General features: G+C 37.6%; 1 protein-coding gene across 4 annotated transcripts in view; it reads left to right on the forward strand.

Annotated features, from left to right (window-relative positions):
• Positions 1 to 21,550, forward strand: part of LOC119771809 (SPHK1 interactor, AKAP domain containing) — a 151,835-nt gene that overhangs the window by 123,517 nt on the left and 6,768 nt on the right. For 3 of the 4 annotated variants that reach the window (XM_038267970.1, XM_038267972.1, XM_038267973.1), the window contains 5 exons: positions 11,142 to 11,201; positions 11,575 to 11,715; positions 12,955 to 13,213; positions 13,445 to 16,778; positions 19,739 to 19,900. In XM_038267970.1, coding sequence (XP_038123898.1) covers positions 11,142 to 11,201; positions 11,575 to 11,715; positions 12,955 to 13,213; positions 13,445 to 16,778; positions 19,739 to 19,900 — 3,956 coding nt within the window. The remainder of the gene's footprint in view (positions 1 to 11,141; positions 11,202 to 11,574; positions 11,716 to 12,954; positions 13,214 to 13,444; positions 16,779 to 19,738; positions 19,901 to 21,550) is intronic. The other variant, XM_038267974.1, reaches the window with a different exon arrangement.

Genomic DNA, 21,550 nt, shown 5'->3' on the forward strand with positions numbered 1-21,550 from the left:
CGTTTCTGTTCCTGAATTGAAATACCTAAATGCAATTTTCTGGAAAATCTTTAATTTAGCTTTGACTGTTTTTCATCTAACATTAACATTTGTTGTGGAAAGTGAGAAAAACAAACATGTTAGCTGAATAAAAGATACAAAATTAACAGTTTGCAAATTTCACTTCATCACCTACCTCTGGGAGCATCGCTGTCACTTTTGATTATCGTCTCATGTTTTAATGCATGAAGTCACAGATAAGTGTCATATTATTGCGATAGTCACACTGCATTTCCTCACTCTGCTGTGTGATCTGACAAGCTCTGTGTTTCTAAAGTGAAAGACGACTCTACTTTTCTTTTATTTGTTTAAAAATGGTGAGATAATCTGGGTTGGATTTGCATTGTGTGCACTGACGTAGAGAGGGATCATTTTTGCATAAATTTAACTCCAGCCATTATCTTAAAGTAATATTTTAAATGTGCTCTGAGGCAAAAGGACTTATTAAATTCTAATGAAAAAAGTTGAAAGTGTCCTTATCCAAAACAAGATGACTTACATGTAAGCCTTCCTCTTTGACCCGTGAGCCATGTCTGGAGGAGAGGGAGCAATTCATCACTTGATTCAAACAATTCCTTCTTGAGGTTTGTGTTGTGCCCTGACCTCTCCTTTCACAGTCAGCGGAGAGGGAGAACAGAATAAATATGTCATCAGTTGCACCATGAGAGCTGACTTACAGCGGGAAATAACTCTGTAAATCAGCCAAACCTTTCAGCTTCTACTAAACTCTTTCAGTCCATCTTTATGGGATTGGTGCAAAATTATATGGTAAATGAAAGCTGTTTTTCTTTCAATTGTCATTAATGGTTTGATTAAAAGTATATGATTAAAAAAATGTTTAAAAAAGTTTTCCTCTTGTATGACATTCCAGAGTCAGTCCAGTGTCCTGATTGTAAAATAGATTTCTAAAAGGAAATTCTCAGTTTATATGAAAATGTTTATGTTGCAAATAGCTTTGACTTTAATGTAAATGGATGCAAAGAATGTGGTACTTTAGACCAGGTTTGAACAAGTTTGACTGCCTGGCCCTTTTATCAGGTTAACAGAAGCAGTTTAGAAAGAAACACAATAACTAACAGCATTTTTACTTATTTAAGCAGGATTATTCTGTATTTTTGGAAGTTACTTAATGAAGAACATCATGAAGTGGTATTTTATGATACACTGTCTTGTTTTATTCAGGTCCATAGATAATGTGACCAAATAAGGGCAATATCTTCTATTTTACAGGATAAGAAATTTTAAATCACTCTTTACAAACCTGTTCTTCATTTTCCCTCTTGTCTAGAAATAAATAAAGTATTTTTTGTCTTGAGCTGCTAAACCATAACAGGATTAAGATAAAAATGCATCTTGGCATCTTCAGATGTGTTAACAGCACATTTGAATTAATGCTTTTCAAAGAAAACAAAACGACCCGAGGCATGTTCATGACCTGCTGTTGACTATTTTCATCAGGGGACTTGAGTCTATTTTTGTTCCTCCTATGCATGAACATATTAACATGTTTCTGTCAAACTCCTGTCCTGACTAATGTATGATCCTGTAGACATTTGTCAGCCCAACAGAGTCATGCCTGTGCTCCCAGGAGATATCACGGGCGCACGTCTCCTATTGTCAACATTTTCCATGACACATTCATATTATTCATGTGGTGAGAAGAACCAGGACAGCATGAGCTATGTAGTTTTCTCTTTAGCCTCGGGCTCCAAACTGAGCAACTCTGTCAGCCAAACAGTGATTGTCTGAGCTTGTTGTGTGATTCAGAATTAGAAAGCAACATCATTTCTCGCTTCTGGATTTGGGAAAAGCAGCTTTCAACATTTTTTCTATTAAGTTCGTAAAGCCAAGTACTAATCGAAAATGAGTTTTGTCATAGTTATTCTATTCATTCATAACTGCAAATTAAGGAACAAACTAAAACTGTTTATGCATCAGAGTGGCTGTCTGGTCTCTACAACAGGGGAATGCAGCTCGTGGGCTGTTCTGCAAAATTAACATGACAGAGTCACTGAACCCTGATGTTGTTTTCTGAAAAACTTAATTTAGATAATATTAATCTTTAAAAGGAATGTAATTAAAATAACCAGTGCTCAAGAAAAGTCATACTGGGTTATAACTTAAAGCATTATTTTGAAGTATTGTGACCCCATAGGGAAAATAAAACAGCAATTGCCCCAAAATTAAAACATCAGAAAAGATTAGGTGGATTAAATATACTGTATATAAATAGAAAAAGACGTTTTAAGTTTGCAAGTGAAATAACAAAACTGTATATATAAGATATAGTTTGGCTAAAACAGAAGGCTAATTACACAGAAGTTTGATTTAATTTAAGTTGTGTTGTTTAAGTTTATTATTTAGAAGAGTATGCATACAGTACTAGCTTTATTTCAAGCCCATGAACTTACGAATGGTAAGGAGGCTGTAGTCACTCTTTTTTCTGATAACATTATATAGCTCTTCTACTTTGGTAAGAGTTGCACACTTATGAGCAGTGCTGTTTGTTTTCTTCTCTGGAACATTTCTCATAATGATAAACCTGCATCCACAACCAGAAGTGCAACATTTTATTATAGCCTCGTTCGACTGCTGACACTTCTTTGTGGTTTTAAAAAGAGAGCAATGACAAAATAAAACAAAAATATGGAAAAGAGAAAATTGAGTATAAAAAGCCAATAGTTAAAAACACAAAAGATCAAAGACAACAGCGTTAGGAGCAGCAGCTGTGTGTGGGAGGATCAGAGTATTAAGCAAAGAGGAGAATTATGATACAATGGACTAAGGAAACTGAATCTTTGTAAAGGTTTCTTACACTGATAACTCCAGGACACATAATACTGTATCGAAGCTTCAGCTCTTTTGTCTGACTGCAGTACAGAGAAAAAGAAATGTCCGCTTGAAAGGAAAGCTGAACAGGAATATACGCCTCAGTAAATTGGCACAGTCAAAGCTTTGCATACTGTATGTGTTGGGATCTTGGATTATAACATTCTGTACCCTCCTTAGAATAGCATGTGAGTAGCTGAAGCGGGCTATTGAATCCATGGGTGAATTTCAACTCAGCAGAAAGCATACATCATTATTCCCGAAGCCCAGCTGTGGTCTCGAAATAGATAACTCAATTTTGGCAGCAGTGTGACGATGTCAACCAGACAGGGAGCAGAGAGAGTGCCATTTCATTTACATTAGTGCAACATTTTGTGACACATGTAGCCACTACAACTGAGAAGGACATGCACACACACTGGATCTTTTTTTTTTTTTTTTCATTTTAATATTACAACCAAAAAAATTAACAGGTTTCTCACCAGGGGTTTTTATTAGCTTAGCAGGGGGGTCGCTTCCCTCAGGTATCTCTGCAAATACTGAAGTAAAGTGTGTAAAAATACAGTTTACGTAACTTTAACTCTAATTAAAAGTCAGGCTATCAAAAATAATTTCATTTTTATCCTAAAAGTTTCAGCAGAACAAGCATCTAAACTGTAATGCACTGGAGAGGAAGCCCAGAGGTGAGTCCAGGGCCGTTATGCTTATAAAATATTAGTGACTTTCACTAAAATCAGCACCTTAATGTGGGTTAAGGGTTTTTCTTCGACTGCATCACTCCAGAGGCCATGTTGTTGGGGATTTAAATGTCCCTGTACTGTAGGGTCTCCCAAGGTAAACATGCTCTGGCGGACAGGTTAGACAAAGAGCAGTTCACAAAGCTTGATGCAGAAAGCATGATGACAAAAAAATTATGGCATATGACGTCTCCCGGCATGTGAGTAGCAGGACTAGTGATGGGGTTATTTGGCAAGCACCTGATGGCCGAAGGAGTAATGCAAGGCCATCCCCCAGTGGGCTCCCTACCTGCAGGCGGAACCATGAGGGTCCGGTGCAAAAAGAATTGGTAGGCAGTCAGAGATGGAGGCCTATGCGACCCAATCAATGGGCATTTAGACTAGCCCTGGGGAAGTGGAATTTTACCTCGCTGGCAAGAAGGAGCCTAAGCTTGAGCAGGAGAAGGAGCAATACCAGCTACAAATAGTTGGGCTCTCCTCCATGCATAGCGTGGGCTCTGGAACCCAGTTCCTTGAGAGAGGCTGGGCCCCCACAGGGATAGAAAGAGGGCTGGGTATGGTTGCTGTTGGAGTTTACCCCGGTGGACGAGAGGGTCACATCCCTTCGCCTTTGGGTCGAGGAGTTGATCTCTGACTGTTGTTTCAACCTATTGGCCAAATGGCAGTACAGAGCACTAGGCTTTCTTAGTGTCCCGGGGAGGAGTGTTGGATAGCGCCCCTCCAGGGGATTCCATCATTCTGCAGGGGGACTTCAACGCCCATGTGGGAAATGATAGTGACACCTGGAGGGGTCTGATCAGTAGGAACTGACCCCCAACTCTGAACCTGTGTGGTGTTGAGTTCTATTTACTAATTAGGTATATTATGAATTTACTTGGTGATTCTGAATTTCAATTTTAGAGGTGTGCAAGTAAAGGATGTTTTTTTTTTAATCGCACAATTTTATTTAGCAAACCAAATACGAGTTTATTTCCTTATTACCACTATGCATTTCTAAGTTTCATGAAACATACCTAAAATACATTGAGGTTTGTGGTTAATACAACACAAATGTGCAAAAAGTTAAGTGGTAAAGCAAAGGAGTAGAAAACTATCATCTTTGGTCAGTAAATAAAAAAATGAAATAAGCCCAGCTGAAGATCTCCTTGGGGAAAAAAGATCAACATGTAGCAAAGCTTTTATCAGGAAGTGACATTTCTTGCTGCCAGCTTGCCAAACTCTGCAGGCTTCAAAGTTCTGCTTCACTTCATCTGTAAAATAACTATTGTTGCCAGCAACTATTGTTTTTGATAAGCTTTTATTTTTAGCAATGTATAGTAACTATTTTTAAGTTCCCTTACAAATAGTGAAATGCTTTTATTGAAAGACTAATATTGATGACAAGTTTGTGACGTATTTGGAAGATGTTTTATCTTCCTATTAAAAAAACAAACAAATTCCCTTGATTTTACTACCATATGTACTACTGATGTTTTTGCTGATTCCAAACCTCAAGTGTGATTTATGTCTCTAAAACTGCTTAGTGTTTTTGCTTAGTTTCATTTTAGTATCTTTATCAGCACATGTGGTCAGATTCAAGTTTTACTTCACTGTTTTAAACCCCAGTGTTGAGCAAGTTCTACATTTAGATGAATCAGGAAGCATATGGAGCCAGATAACAAGTTGATCAGTTCAATTTCTTTTTAATAGCACATTTTGAACTGCTGGGCTTGGCCAAAGTCCTGTATACAAAAACAACAATTTACAGCAACAATTCAAATTAAAAGCAGTTGAAAATAACAAAAAGAACAGAATAAAACCAGAAATTTAAGATGTGCTCTAAGAGTAGGGCTGAACCATTTGGCAAAAATCAAAATTGCGATTGAGATTTTATTTAGACTAATAGATAACTTTATTTGCACCCAATCCAAAGCTTGTAGGTGCCTTACTGTAGATTTCTCAAGTGTTACTTCTACTTGCAAGCATGGATCTGCTGCTAGCAGCAATTGTCTCTACCCTTTCTGTGTGGCAAAAAATATAACTTCAAGTATTTTACCACAACCTAATGGGCTAATTTAATATCTTTCTCACGGTAAATATATTGTGATTAAAAATCAGTGCCTCTGCGATTTCAAAATTGCATTTTGTGAAATTGCGATTATATTGCAAATGCAATTAATTGCCCAGCTCTACTTAAGAACAGACTTAAAAAGACCAAAAGTTGAAGACTAATCTGGAGGGATAGTTGGATCCTGGATTTTTGGCTCATCCTGGATATTTGACACAACAGAGGTCAAAGGTTTTTATCAGCTGTTTTACATGAAATAAGGAAGAACTTCACCTTTAACAGTTGTGTGGGAAACCTGTTTTTAACAGGCTATTTTTTTTTTCTGCAAAAACAGCTTTATAAATAAATCTTTCTCACTCATGTAGGTACTAAGAGAAATGGGTTTCTGCACCACATCATATGTATATGCCAAGAAAACAGGAATTGTAATTAATAGTCGGCATCGACACAGATCAGTTTAAGGATGTATTATAAAGTTCATATTGGTTTAGTAATGTATCATATTAATATGCTGGATTGATGCAATGCCAGATTGATTCCATTTAAAGCTATTTTACAAGGTGTTTTTAAGTGTTTGGGGGGAAATTTTTTTGCTTTATTTAAAGACCCAAATAACTTTGCTCTTGCCAAAGGCCAGTGGACAACAACCCATGCCCCCACCCCCATTTATCCACTACCACAGGATTTTATCTATATCATGAGACAAGTATGTCGACCCTTTGTTTTTTTCGTGTCCACACTTTATCTTCCCCAGCTGATGTTTATATGGTCAGACCTTCGCATGCAGGGTCATGTGTGTGTTTATCGTCTAATGTGTCTGAAAAACCGATGGAATCAGTGCAAGTCCCAAGGCGTGTGTCGCCATTAGATGCCTAGATAGTCTTCCGTCTCCCAAATTTAGAACGGCTGCCTCTCGGCTCTCACTGTCTGATGGGGTTAAATTGCTTCAACCCTTTTCAAGGTCAGTGGGATCACTCGATTTGCTTTGCCTGCATGTTGAGTGCAGGTTACGTGTTGGCAGGCAAAAGGAGGTGTTGCTGCTTTTTCATGGAGGATTTCCAGTATCAGAGCATGTAAAAACTGAGCAGATGCTTAAGTACAAACACCCTGCATATTTCTTGGAAAGGAGTTATTTAGAGTGTTAGCTGAAATCTATTACTGTCATATATATATATATATAAATTTTTTTTAAAGCTGACACCTTTTCCTTTATCTTGCAACAGTTAGCAAATGGTAATACCAGGTGGTAGTCTATGTTTGCAGTACATTTTGTGATCTTATTCCTATCCATTGTGTGAATGTTGTTGACATTTCAAGGCTATGCTGACAAAAAGGTCCTCATTGTGCTCAGCAATCTGACATTGAATAATGGAGACCCAATGAGGAAACTATTTTTACTGCTCAGTTAGTCGATTGCTGTTATTATTTTTGTAAGTGGGAGGTAACAAAAAGCCAGAGGTGACACATCCACTCACTGAAGGGCACAGGGCAAAAAATCCCAATGTTTTCAGGGTGAGATAGAAAGGTCTTTGTGGATTGTTAGCTGTGAATCACTTTTATACAAAACTTAGTCGATTTTTAAAAAGCAACTCCTACAACATTATCCTTTAATAGTTAAGTTTGAATAGAAAATACCAGTTGTATGCTGCTTTCTTCACTTTACAGGCTGCTCTTTCTTAAATGACTGGATTTTTTATTCTCATTCAAAGGATACAATAAGTCAAACTATCACCTTTATTTTGATCCATAACCTGTAGAAGTTTAATGAAATCTTGAGGAACTTTTATCAGCGATCTTCACAATCTGATTGTCAGCCGGTGGCTTTGTTTTTTGAAGTGGTTGTAAGGTCTTTGAGAGGTTAGTAGGAACTTGAATGATCAACTAGGGTATCAGTTTATCAGTTAATCTAGGGTTGATCTATTCTTATTGATTGACTAATAATTATTCAATACATGGCCATTTTCTTATATACCTGTGTTTACCACACATTTTAGTGTGCTAAATTCTAAAAAAAGCACGAAATATTTTAACAATCTATTTTAAAGCTTTATTAAATATTGAGTGCATCAATAGAAATATGTGGTTTTTTTTTACATTACTACTAAACTACTTATTCAATAATGAACCTATAAGTTAAGAACAAAAATAAGAGAATTAAAGAATATTTGAAAACTTAAAGTCCCCCATAATCAGAAATGTAGAACTGTCATTTAAAGTTGGAGTATGTTACATACTGTTAGACCTTTCTTCAGTTCGATTCACTTCAATAATCAAGGATGGGAATGACTATTTGTGCTGTTAGCCATCCTTTTAAATGACTAGTCTATAGTTGCTCTTGAACATTTTGAATACATAATTAATTCAAAGAAAACATCTCACAATTAACACAAAAGTTACGAAAATGTTGTTTAATTCTCTCTACTTTGCATCACATGCGCACACCCCTCAGTTTTGGTGGAGAAGTACATGCTGCTCTGCAATGCAGTGTGGCTTTATGGGTGCTATTCAAGCAGTAACTTAAGCAACTTGTTTATTGTTTATATCTACCAATAGAATCACATGAAGTGTATCCTGGCTCTTAGTCGCAATTAAAAGGTGTAAAATAAATGAGCACTAGACCCTTTGTATAATTTCACATTTCTGCTCTGACATGCATGTGACAATAACTATTGTCTGGCTTATGAGATTCAAGCTCACATCATGGCGAAAAAGTTAATTTATTATGCATATGGAACAAATTCACAATTCCTTTTCAAAATATAAGAATTTGCTGTTCAAAAATTATTAAACCCCACTTCAGATATATTTCAGTTATTAACTCTGAACTAAGCTAGTGGAACTTAGTTAAAACTAAATAGTTGTTGTGCACACAGAAGAAAAAGGCAAATGAAAATGTCTGAAAGCGATTTGCAATAAAACGATGCATTGATATCATAGTTCAGCATATTTTCATGTTTGATAACAAATGTTTATCTTGAAGAGATAAACTTGAGAGCAATTGGAATGTGTTTAAACCAATTCATGATACAAGAGGGATTTGATTTAATGATTTGCCTACAGTAATCAGAAGTCAATAACCATTTAGATAATTGATTTTAACCTAATATGGTTGTTCCAAAAGAAATAAGAAAAAGTAGAAACCCTTATGCCTGGGTTTTTAGCTTTGTTTAGCTAGTTTTTTTTTTTTATCAATACATTGGAGCATTAGCCAGCAGACACGAGATGGTTTTAAAGGACTAGTAAGTCATGCTTTAGCAATAAAATCTAATGAACTATCGGAAAGCATATAAATTATAATGTCATATTAATGTTTACAACCTTATTGAAATGACTGACCGAAGTTGCAGATTGACTCCACCTTGAAGCAGCCGTAACAACCTCAAACGCTGGGTTTGAAGAATCTGGTCCATTTAGCCTGGTTGCCTCTGGTTTCAAACCTCTCATTAATATCCCCCAATGTGGCTATCTTTGGGAGAGTTCCACAGGCAAGAGGAAGAGAGGTTTGGAGATCAAAACTTTAAAACAATTACTAGAGGGGGCCTCATAATTCCTTAGAAAGCCTCTTCCTTTTAGGAGTGTCTTGCAGAGTTAGAGTAGTAGTAGTAGTTTAGAGTAAAGCAAACCTATGTTCTGTCTTAACTATGTTCAGAATTAATACCATGGATACGGCACTTCAACACTAATGGGACAATCTTATATGAAAATAAAATAATGAGGATTGTTGAATTTCTCAAAAATAATGCTAAAATCTAGTCTTTTCCTTCTCAACAAAATGTTATTTATTATCTGGCAAGATGGGAGTATGTGATCATGGTAATTTAAATGATCTGTGAATGCCATCCAAAATATGACCTTTTTAGCTGTACAGCTGCAATACTGATAATAAGTATTGCACTTCTGCACACTCTGGTCCAGCTGTTGTCATTTCAGTGTGTCCATTATTATAATATCTAGCAGGTCATAAAATTCCATTGATATAAACTCTGCTGGCTGTATAATAACTGACCAGTTGCATGGACTTACTCTTAATTATTGTGTTAAAGGTATAGTGAAGGATATTTGAATTTTTGAAGAAACTCGCCCTCTCAACTTTTAGATTATATGCAAATGCACAATTCTTTACCCACTCCCGACAGGGAACGCCTATTAAACGTGAGCGAGAGCATGCACCAGCCCATATCTCCTCGTGCACCCTCTGTTTAAAAGTTGCTGTTTGCATCGCTCATACAAGCTTAATTTCCAAAGGAAGATTTGCTGTTTTTCCACTATGTCAGTCACTCACCACCGGTAAAATGGTGATGGGGCTAGGACGGCCTCACATAAACATGAGGACCACTTATTTTGATGAACATCCTCCACTATACCCCTACCTAAGCATTAAAAAAAAAACTAAGAAAGTTTTCAGGTAATACTAGTTAACATTTTTTACAATATTTAACAATAATATTACAATTTTACAGCAAATTTTACAAAACAGATTTAATAACATTTTTAGAGAAGCAATAAGGTACATAGGGCCTTGATGCTGGATCTTCTGTGACGTCTTGACACAGCCTTCTGGGGATATGTCTCATCTACTACAACACAAATATTAATGAAAAAATGAAAAGCATGTAAAAATATAGTAAAGCCCACACATGCTGTCCCTTCAGGGTAGCTCTAGCATTTTTCAGCTATGTGTTTGATATTTTCAGTTTCTATGTATTTTTTAGATGTTTCAGTCAAGAGTGTATGTAGCAGTAGATACATATAGCCAATAAAGAAAACAAAAAAGAAAAAGCTTGATCCCTCCTGTATGTATATTTGTATAAAGATACATACAGGACATACAAATAGGTCTTTATACAAAGACCTATTTGTATGTCTTTGTATAAAGACCCATTTTTGCGACTGTAAGACAAGGTTTGATCTTCAATTGCAACCAAGTACTTACTGGATACTGGAAGTACATTTGTTTATGACTAAGACATAAATATCTTTCTTCCTTCAGCATTTCACAGTACTTTGTAAATGCATACTGAAAATGGCTGCTTGAATAATAACCACCTCCACACCATCCTCATACGTTGTCGGAGCTGCTCTTTATTTATTTCAACTTGGCCGCCCCGACCCACATAGGAGTCTGTGCTGCTAATTCAAACAGTGGCCGTTAGAGTCCCAAACTCCCCGCACTGAAAGAAATACTCCATCACACACCATTAAACCTGCAGCCGGAGGCAAAGGTGTGCGAGGTAGAAGGGGGCAGGGAGATGAAGGAAACTTGAAGGCTGAAAGCCCTGCAGAGACATTGCCCGAACTGTGGTAATGCAGAAACATCAGACAGCTGCTGGACATTTAGATCACTATGGCAAGGGTATCTTTATGGGAGGTCAGGAGGATTTTGGGTCAAACATGTATCGTTTTAGGCAATGAGTGTACAGTTTTTTGTTAGATATTTCGGTGTCTCTGTTGTTTCTCTGATGTTATACCTTTATCTGTGTTTTATTCAGATCTGTTTTGTCAATCTGGACCCTCAAAAGAAAAACTGTCAAGATGATGAAAACAAAAAGGTGAGTCAGTTTCTTGCTCATTTACTCTCTCGCCCTCTTGGTATCTTTCTGTTGTCTTCCCTGCCCCCTTTACATCACTCAGACACTGTTCTTTGTTATTCATATAAAAATCTCTCTTCTGTTGCCATGGCTTCAAGATCATTACCCAAAATTAGAGGGTTTATTTGTTAGATGATATGCAGATTTCGTAGCTGGTAGTGGGCGATCAATTATGATTCCATAGAGTTCAGGGCTTCTCACAGGAGGGAACCTGCAATTACATAGACTTGACCTGAATCCACAGAAAACATATGATATTTAGTTCTAAAGTTTCATAAGAACTTTTTTTCCCCATCATTAAGCATTGACTCTGTGGTTGGCGTGTGTCTTGTAGAAACTGGCATCAGTGTCTCCAGACTTGCCAAGGCTTGTTGAATTACTGACCGTCCGTCAGCCCAAAGAAAATGAGATCCTGCTGCTTGGAGGCCTGGGAACCTCAGAACAATGCCAAACACACCCACACTCCCCCCTGCAGGTAAATTTGACACACATCTTGCAGTTTTTCTTCATTCTCTGTAATAATCACAAATAAAAAAGCAGTTTACTGTTTGTTCCCTTATGTAGCAATTTAGTGTGCTTAGATTTTTACCTCCTTTGGCATCAATACTTGCTGTGTTGTTTATTTTGTGTTTTTTGTAATTAATTATAAATATCAGTCTTTATCTTATGTAATACTATATGTTCTCTTTTTTTTAATAAATGGATATAATGCAAAGCCAACAAGCAACAGATTGTAGAACTTGTTTAAAATGCTTTTATGTAACCATGTGCAATTGCTCAAAGGAGGCATTGTCTTTGTAACCCGTCCATCTAGTCTATGCTTGACTTATCAACAAAATTTTAAGACTCTCTGGTCACACCTGAGCCTTTAGATGTTCATCCAGTCACCCAAAAAAGTACTAATTTAAACAGCCCTTTATTTACACAAGAACATTGAACTTTTCTGCGCTTTTTATTTATTTATTTTTATTTTATATAGAAAATGTTTGTGGCTTTGTCACTCTTTGCATCATTGGCAGCCACTGTATATTTTACTACTCTAGATGAGACATTTAATTGTATATTTTTTTAAATCAAAGATAAAATGTATTTGTTGGTTGAGAACAAACTGTGGTTGGTGATTATCCGACTAATTGTTCACTAAACAAATGCAAATAATAGGATATCATTTACGAACTTTAATCAATGAGAATTTGTCACGTGACTGAGTGGTGGATTGGGGCATTGTGCTTGGAATCCAGAGGTTATAGTCTGATAACCACCAGGTTACAATGAAAATATATTGCAAGGTTTGTCAGCCCTTCCAAACCATTGTATTTTAATGTATAGAACATATTTGGTCTTGCATTAGTTTTTTTTTTTTATAAAAACGAAAAAAAATTCTGACAAAAACATTCACATCAACATGTAACACCATAAGTAAATTTTCCCTTCCTCTTTAGTGGTCCCTAGTAAATCCCCTTTGAATAATTTTTACTTACCTAATGTATAGTAGAAACTGTTAAGGTCAGTAAACGGTGTGACATGCATGGATCATTAACCTAGTATAAGATTTCTGTAGAAAACTAAGAACTTGGCACATCAGTCATTTTACCTTTTTTTTTTTTTCTTTACAACTGAGCTTGGATTAAAATTAACTCCTAGTTTGTTTTTATGCAGGCATGTAGAATATAATGTACATTTCTAGATATCTGTCTTGTGTTCGTCCTTTCAGGGCAGACAGCGCACAGGTGCGTGTTTGCTTCCATCTTCGGGAAAGAGGCTCTATACCACTCCTGCCAGCATCATCTTTGAGATCAACAAGTTTCTGATTGGACTGCAGTGGGGGAAAGATCAACAGTTTCAGCAGGGCCGAGCTCCTGGACAGAGGGTTGATGATGACACCAATCGTTCAATCTCATCTATTGAAGAGGACTTCCAGACAGCATCAGAACAGCTCGGGGAGGACAGTGAAGATGATGCCTTAAAAAATGGTAATTTTCATTTTCTCTTTTTGGTAGGACATTGTGTTATGACCATGAATAATAAATAAAAGAGAATGAGATCATCTTTAAAGCTGTTACAAATGGGAGGAACATCATCCATGGGCAAAAAGAAGTTTATATTGTTTTTGTAGTAGCTTTTAGCTAACCGAGTTCATTTTTGATCACTCCGGACACTTTGAACATTCTTCATTCCCCATCTTTACCCATTTCTCCTCACAGAACCAGAGAGTGGTGACATGGGGCACAGCTCAGTCGAGGCTGCACAGAAACACTCTGTCAGACATGCATGTCACAGGGGACAGCTGGCTCGTCATCAAAGCCAGGATGATAGTGACATAAAAAAGGAGGGGCTTCCCAGCGCAAGTCTTCATACAAAAGAATCAGCTGGCCACTACGCAACCAATCTAGCTGAGTCGGTATTGCAAGATGCCTTCATACGACTTTCTCAAGATGAAACTTCCTTTGTCCCTGAGGCAGCGATTAGTGTGTCCGTCTCTACTTCCAACAGACCTTCAAAGACCTTACAGCCTTCACAGCAGCGTACCTGCTCTTTTGAACTACCCAAAATTGTGATAGTCCAGAGCCCAGACAATTCTGATGGAGCTGCAGATTGGTCAGAGATGCAAACACCAAACCTGCATGATCAAAGCAACCCTGTCAAAGCACAGGAAATGACTGAGACTGGCACCCAGGCTGAGGCTCCTCAACACAGTGATGGACATGAACATGTTGAGTTAGCTTTGGCCTGTGCAGCCACTATTATTGGAACCATTTCTTCACCACAACTGACCGAAAAGGTTACTCTTGAAACTGCTTCAGTTGAGTTAAAAGAGGAGGAGTCGCAGGAAGTAAAGAAAAAAAGTGACTATTCTGTCTCCTCGGCTATGGGTAGCATAGCTCAAGTAGCTGGAGCAGTTGCAGCAGTGGATCTAGCTGAAGTTCCAGTAGCAAGTTTTGAATCTGATGCAGATTCAACCGAGGTCTACACGGCTTCCCATGGTCTAATGTCTGCAGCCAAGGCCTCCACAGCCTTCCCACTGCACTGCAATGTGGCAGCGGGTACAAGTGTGGAAGCATTTCGAGCTAATATTGCTGAGGTTTTGCATAGGGAAGCAGCAGAAGTCCTGACTCAACCACAAGGCTACAATAGTGTAGCACACTTGCTGGAAACCACACACAACAAAATAGTGGATGGCATTACATGTCCAAAAAAATGCTGCTTGGAGGAAAGTGAGGTGGATGACCTAATAAACGAGGTTGCTGACAGCCTGTTCAAACATGCTTTAGAGAAGGCAAAAAAAAAAAAGGAACTGGAGGGTGCTGGAAAAGATTCTCCCAGCCTCCAGGTATTTCTTCAGGACAGTGTAAACAACTTGTTATTTGAAATCCTCTTCTTGACCCAGAAAAAGATCAGTCATATATCCATGGGTGACGAAGGGTCAGAGGAAACACCCGAGATTTGCTCTCAGAAGCCTATTGATGCAAAGGAGAATAAGGATCCATTAAATCAATTAAAAACCTTAGTTGGTAATACTCACTCTACTAATAGCGAGAACCTGAGTGGTATGTTCCACTGCACAGAGAGGTTTTCCATGATTCCTGAACTAAAGCAGAAACAGGGCCATGACCTTGAGGATGTAATGGCTTCTCCCTCCAAGGCAAACTTTAAAGAACAACTGTTGCAATCCCAACGCAGACAAAGTCAGCCTAAACTTAAAGACTTGCCTGATCTGCAGCAAAACAACGGTGCCATCAGAGAACCTTCAAGTGAAATACAAGTTCACAGCACAGAGAGGAGGGGCAGATTAATGATGGGCAGTGATGGCAAACACCCTTCTTTAATCTCACAGTCATCTCTCAACTCATGTGGCTCTCTTCTCTCTGTAAGAGGGGACTCTGACTTTAGGGCACCTATCAGTTGCTATGCTGAGGATTTGGCTGCCACAGTCGTATCAATGGCTACAGAACTGGCAGCCATTTGTCTGGAAAACTCCTCTGGGAAACAGCCTTGGTTTTGTGCTCTTAATGGGACATCATCAGAAGTAGCAGAGACCTATTTGATGCCAGCCTGCCGTACAGTTTTAAGGAGAAAGGAGTCTCAAAGCAGCAATGCTGCCTCTAGAAAACATAGAGCACCACGGCTTAGTGAAATTAAGAGAAAAACAGAGGAGCAACCAGAACTAATGGAGAGGCTGGTAAACCGCGTGGTGGATGAATCGGTCAACCTTGATGAGCCGCAGGACCCATTCTCCCTCTTTGCCTCTGAAGTCACAGCGAGAATCATGAATTGCCCTGAACTCAATGTGATTGATACCTCCAAGCCAGGCCAGCAGCGCAGCAGGCTACAGTGTGAAAAGTGGAGTCGTGTAAAGGCATCTAGTTATGAGAGCATTCCAGAAGAAGACACAGACCCTACAGGCGCACCCAATACTCTTGGCCCAGGCTGTCGCTTAGGTCAGAACTTAAGCCGTGGCAGCTCCATTTCTAAGCAGTCCAGTTGTGAGAGCATCACAGATGAGTTCTCACGGTTTATGGTAAACCAAATGGAGACTGAGGGCAGAGGCTTTGACCTTTTGCTGGATTACTACGCAGGAAAGAACGCAAGCAACATCCTGGCTGCAGCCGTTCAGCAGGCTGCAACAAAGAAAAATGGTCACCTTAATGTCAGGGCATCTTCCTGCCTCTCTAAACAGTCTAGCACGGAGAGCATAACAGAGGAATTCTACCGCTTCATGCTTCGGGACATGGACAAAGAGAACAAAGACTATGGAATTGCCAAAACTAAAGAGTGGAGCAACAGCCTTTTCCCTCCTACTCCTAGAACTCCCTTCTGTATACGGCAATCTTCTGTACCTGACCGACGCTCCTCAGACTCCCGATTGACAGTCAACTCACCCATTAAAGCCAACTCCTTTGATGGATTTGCACGTAATGTGTACGGAGACACTCTTAATATCTTTCCCACCAATTCGGTATCAGCAACAGGATTGTGCAAGTCAGATTCCTGCCTCTATCAAAGGGGTAAGACTGATCAGATTACTGACATGCTGATCCATGAGACCTGGTCAAGCTCTATTGAGTCCTTAATGAGAAAGAACAAGATCATTGCTGATCCGGAGGACAGTATTGAGTTGGAGGCTTCAGGAGACTTGCAGCCTCATGTGCAGCAATTTGCCAATCGACTGGCAGCTGACATTGTTGACATTGGCAAGTCTGCTTTAGGAGGACAGCTTGACATGGCTGGGACAATGGCTGGGTCACACATGCAGTCACACACACCTGTTGTTGAGAGGAGGAGAGGCTTTAAACAGTCCCATCTGACATGCAGTCGAAATAGGTCCAGCCAGGAGCAAGCTGGTGCTGCCATTGGGTCTGGAAGTTTTGATAGTAACACAGCCTGTCCCAGGAGTCCAAGAGATGTGCCACTCATCCACATTGAGGGAGATCAGAGGGTGGAAGAGACTCTTTCAACTGCTGAAAGGACAGGAGAAGGACCACAGGAAGCATCTGTAGATGCCATGCGGGTGGAGATATCTATTGCCAGTAGCAGCAGGTATTGTTACACAAATCACAGCCCTGTAGAGGCTCATTTCATGTTAAAACAGACATATTTTTTTTATTTATTCACCAGAATTTTCTGTCAATACAATACATCAGAAAAGATTACATGGGTGGGTTGAGAAGTAAACATTTAAACGCCTCCTAAGAAGTAATAGAGCACAACAATGCTATTGCTAGAGTTTAATTAAAGACTTACTGGCACAAAAGGGAAGTATTGACACACAAAGCTAATCAATTTCAACAGAATGTGAGGTTTAACAAAACCTTTGACTCAAAATACAAAACGTCACTCATGCTGTTTGTTTGATGCGCTATGTGGAGAAGGCTTTTTTGTCTCTTCCCCTTTTGTCCATTCAAACTCCCTTTAATAAGTGTCACTCTTGGATACCACATTGAAGACGCAACACATAAACAAAGAGGTATTTATAATACCCAAACAAACCTAAAAAGAATGAAGCAAGGGGGAGTTTGTACTATTGTTCTTACATGTCTAAAGCAAACCAAACAGATGTTTTTACAAGACATTTTGAAAGATAGTGATATTAATTTTTTTAGAATAGAATAGAAAATCCCTTTATTGTCTCACAATGGGGACATTGTTGTGCCTCAGCAGCAAAAAGATGATATCAAAAGTGGTCCCACAAATGTGGACCTTAAAAAAGTGTATAAAAATAACAGAATAGGGGAAAGAGTTCAGAAAATAAACAAATAAAATACTGTACTGTACAATGTTTTTACAATATAAATGCTGTACTCTGTAATGCAGCAAAAATTAAATGTTACTGGTTTTTGTTAATTTTTTTAACTATGAGAGGTCATAGTTACTTAAACAAAGACTTGGACAAAGTGACACTTTATTTAAACAAAAATCTGTAGATACATTTAAATATTTGTAAAGTTAAACACCATTATTCATAGCCCTTATTACTATTATTATTGTTAATTTCATTATTATGTATTTTTATGTATGACTTGAATATATTCTAAGTTGTTATAGTTGTGTTTTACATTATGGTAAACCAATATGTCCAATATAGCATTTTTCCACATCTTTCTAAGAACATATCAAGATATTCTTTGTATGCCATGACTTTGTGACTAAGGTCAGACTTTTTTTTTTCTCTCCAGTCAACACTGGAAGGATTTCAGCTACAACTTATAAATGTGTAAAATATCCTATTTTTAGACAATTTCTTTACTACATAGATAAAGCGCTCAGAGTATAATTGTTATCATGTTTCACGTTTTCATCATACGCTTTAATTGGAAAGCAATCACAAGGGCTTTGCCTCAGAGGAAAACATTATGCTACATTTTAAACCACCCAGATACCAGCTGATAACGCAAGACATAGAAATTTTAAGACCCCAGTCTCTTCAATGAAGCCATTAATTTCAGTAAAAACTTGCAATGTAAATATTAAATTATGGTATATTTTACAGATGCTTTATAAAAAGATAAAGGTACAGCAAAAAAAAAGCAGAATGACAGCTACATAATTAAAAAAAAGTAAATGAGTTATGGAACACAAAACTTTTTTTGTGGAGAAAAAGATTTATTTTTATAATTTCTTTGTGTGTGTAATGGAAGAAAATTCAGAAGAATTCCACTAGCTACTGTAAATGGGTGAAGATACTCCAAGGGCCTATCTAGCAAATTTGGTTTTGCCCTATTATAGTAACAAATAAAATAGCAGCAGACCCCATGAGAAACTACAACTTAACACTCACTGTTCCTCTTTCAAAGAGGAAAATCGATTTCTGACAAAACAGATGTGTGGTGATGTGACATTTCGCTGTGATCTTCCATCACAGTGAAATGTCCCGCCTAAAACCATAATACTGCTGGCAAAAACAGCTTTCTTTTGTACCAGATTAAGATATTCTTAAAGAATTTCGTTGCAAAGAATAGGGAAGTCTCCACTGTAGTTTGCCTTATAGGCAAAAGCAGAAATATATTTTCATTAATGTAAGACAATAACAACTTGTAAGGCTAGTTTAAATTGTGAAATCCTTAATGAAAACATTAAGTGTCCCACCCAGATTTAAGAACGGAATGTTGACTACAGGCTTTAAAGTAAACTTATAATGTAATGTATTACTATGATAAAAAAGAAGATGTCTGTTATAAAAATTTAGAGATGAAATATGAATTACATTGATTTGGTTGAATATTCTTGACATTTGGAGGGAAACAAATCATTAGGAACAGAATGCAACACGGTTAGTGTTATTTTCCTTCAATTTCTAGACAATAGACAATAGTTTAACATGTAAGACAAATAATATTTTTGCCATTTATCCACACAAGTAATACTATTTAATCCCAAAATATGATATTGTACACTTCAGTAATGATTATATCCTCAAAATGAGTAATTCTCAACAGTAAATGAAAAGCTGACAGTCTTACAGGTCTCAAGAGAGTCATGCTTCTGTTCACTTCACAATACATGCAATCCTGAAACAAGTGGAGTGCAACTGTTATTCCCTTATGTGGGAGAGGAACTCAATCACTCGCCTGTTCAATTAAACTGATTTCCCTCAAGAACTGTTGAGGATGACAACCTTCAAAGATCTAATTATGGCTTAATTTAATAAGTTTGCAAGCAAAAAAAAGAAGCTAAGAAACACACAAGTTCCCACGAGAAAGGATGTTTTCTAATGCACAGAAGACACTGAAATAAATTAGCTTTGCATTCATGTTGCGCATCATGGTTTTATTTTCTAAAGACTTTCTGCTTATAATAAGTTAATGAGTGTTATGCAGATTTGGTGGAATTAACCTATTGTGGCCTGTTAAAATGCTTTGTAGTTTTTGAGAAATCCAGCATACCAACTGTGAACGGAAGGATTTGAGAACATCATTCAGAGTTTCTAAAGATTTTGTAGCAGTCATTGTGCTCAACCAGTAGCTGGTCACTCCCACCATGTTGCGGTGTGCTCTCCCCAGCAGTGAAAGGGACAGACCAGCTGTGGCGGTGGCTGCAGTAGTGAAGAGGGACAAGCGCTCAATGAGTGCTAGCAGTGAAGAGAGCATGGGGAGCTGGTCTCATGTAACTCCTGAAGATGACCCCCACGAGGAGACCAGTAGTTTTATCCAGCTGAGTGAGGGGTCAGTAACTATTGCGCCTCAATCCCGCTCCAGACGCTGCTACTGCTCTTCCCACCCACACTCCACTCTCATTGGCCCATTGCTTCTGACACTCGTGTCCTTTCCTGCCAACCCAACTAACTTCCTGCTGTTATTGTTAACCACAGCAGCAAAAGCTAAGTGTACCTAGGAGCTCATTGTTAGTCCATAATAAACTAGACCATTATATCCTTCAAAATGCCTCTAGAAAGATATTAGACTTGAAACAAGTTTAAAGTAGAGCATAACCTGATTTGCTTTAAAAATATAATAAAAAAAACAGCTAATATACCACAATATTGGCAAAAATATTAGGAAAATTAAAAAGGCTTCTACTTGTACTTTTATAAAGGAAATAAAATAAGATTATCTTATCAAGTATGTTATTTTTACTATTTTGTAAAATTTTTTTGAAACTTATACTTTATACATGGTATAACACACCAGTAAACCTATATCAGATGTTTATTAAGAATTAAATAAAGAGGGTTTGTTTTATTGCACCACAGTGTAAAATCGGAGTGTGACAGAGATAAAAACATGTACATATAAGAAAGCTTATAGGTAGACATATGACTATTTTTATTTTGATGAGTATGGCTTCTAAATATTCTGTTTCTCAGAAAAAAAGTGCAATAGAAATGGACTTCTAATTCAGAAATATCTTGGCCTACAAAACCATGGCAAAGAGCTCTCACTTGACTTTTTTCCAGCGAATATTAATTTACATCCTCCATAGGAAGGCTAAGCCAATAAAAAAGTCACTACTAAAAATGTTAGCTGTTTCCAGGGTGCTGTATCCAAGTATCATAGTGGAAAACTAAGTGGAAAGATATTGTGTTTGAAAATGGTGCAAAAGCAGCAGCAATGATAAGGTCCTAGTATAGATTTTGAGGCAGTCTTAGTAGGCACGCAGTTGAAATATTGCTCTAAGAGACGCCACACAGCGATGTATACAGGAGGTTGGCTACAACTATTGTTTTTCTTTTGAAAGCCGGATGTAGAGCGATTCTCCCAGGCAAATATGCTTAAGGTGTAGTTTCTGTAATGATGACTTGACCAGTCTTGTCTGCTGCTGGTGTCAGTTCATTGGTTTTTTTTCACCTAATATCTCTCTGCTTGACTGATGAGGAAACTGAGCCATCTGACACTCTACAAAGTATTGCTAAACAGAAGATGGGAGTAAAATGGGCAACAATAATGATCTGAAGGACATTATTCAAGCAGCTTAACACTGCAACCTAAACAATGAATTTCCACACCACAATGATGCAGTCATTTATACAAAAGGAGCTCTGACCTTTCAGTTCATGCACTTTATACTATTTCTGTTTTGATAATCATTTTTATTCATCTTATGTTGCATTCTTTCAGAGAAACAGAATGTAGGATTTTTGTTAGCTGTAACTGATAATCATAGAAGAGATTATAAATGGTTGAAATAGATCAAACTTTAATGTATCATGAGCCTTACTTTTTTAACATAATTTCTAAAGTTTACTTTTTAGTAACCCTGTAGTTCCCTGATATAAAACTATATAAGACACAGAAAAGAAAATAAGCTATATTTCTCTTCACATTCATAGTAGCAGTAAAATGTTTCTAATAAACAACAATAATAACCGCTGCTTC

This window comes from Cyprinodon tularosa, unplaced genomic scaffold (genome assembly GCF_016077235.1).
Source record: "Cyprinodon tularosa strain WSP-4 unplaced genomic scaffold, ASM1607723v1 ctg69, whole genome shotgun sequence".
Lineage (NCBI taxonomy): Eukaryota > Metazoa > Chordata > Actinopteri > Cyprinodontiformes > Cyprinodontidae > Cyprinodon > Cyprinodon tularosa.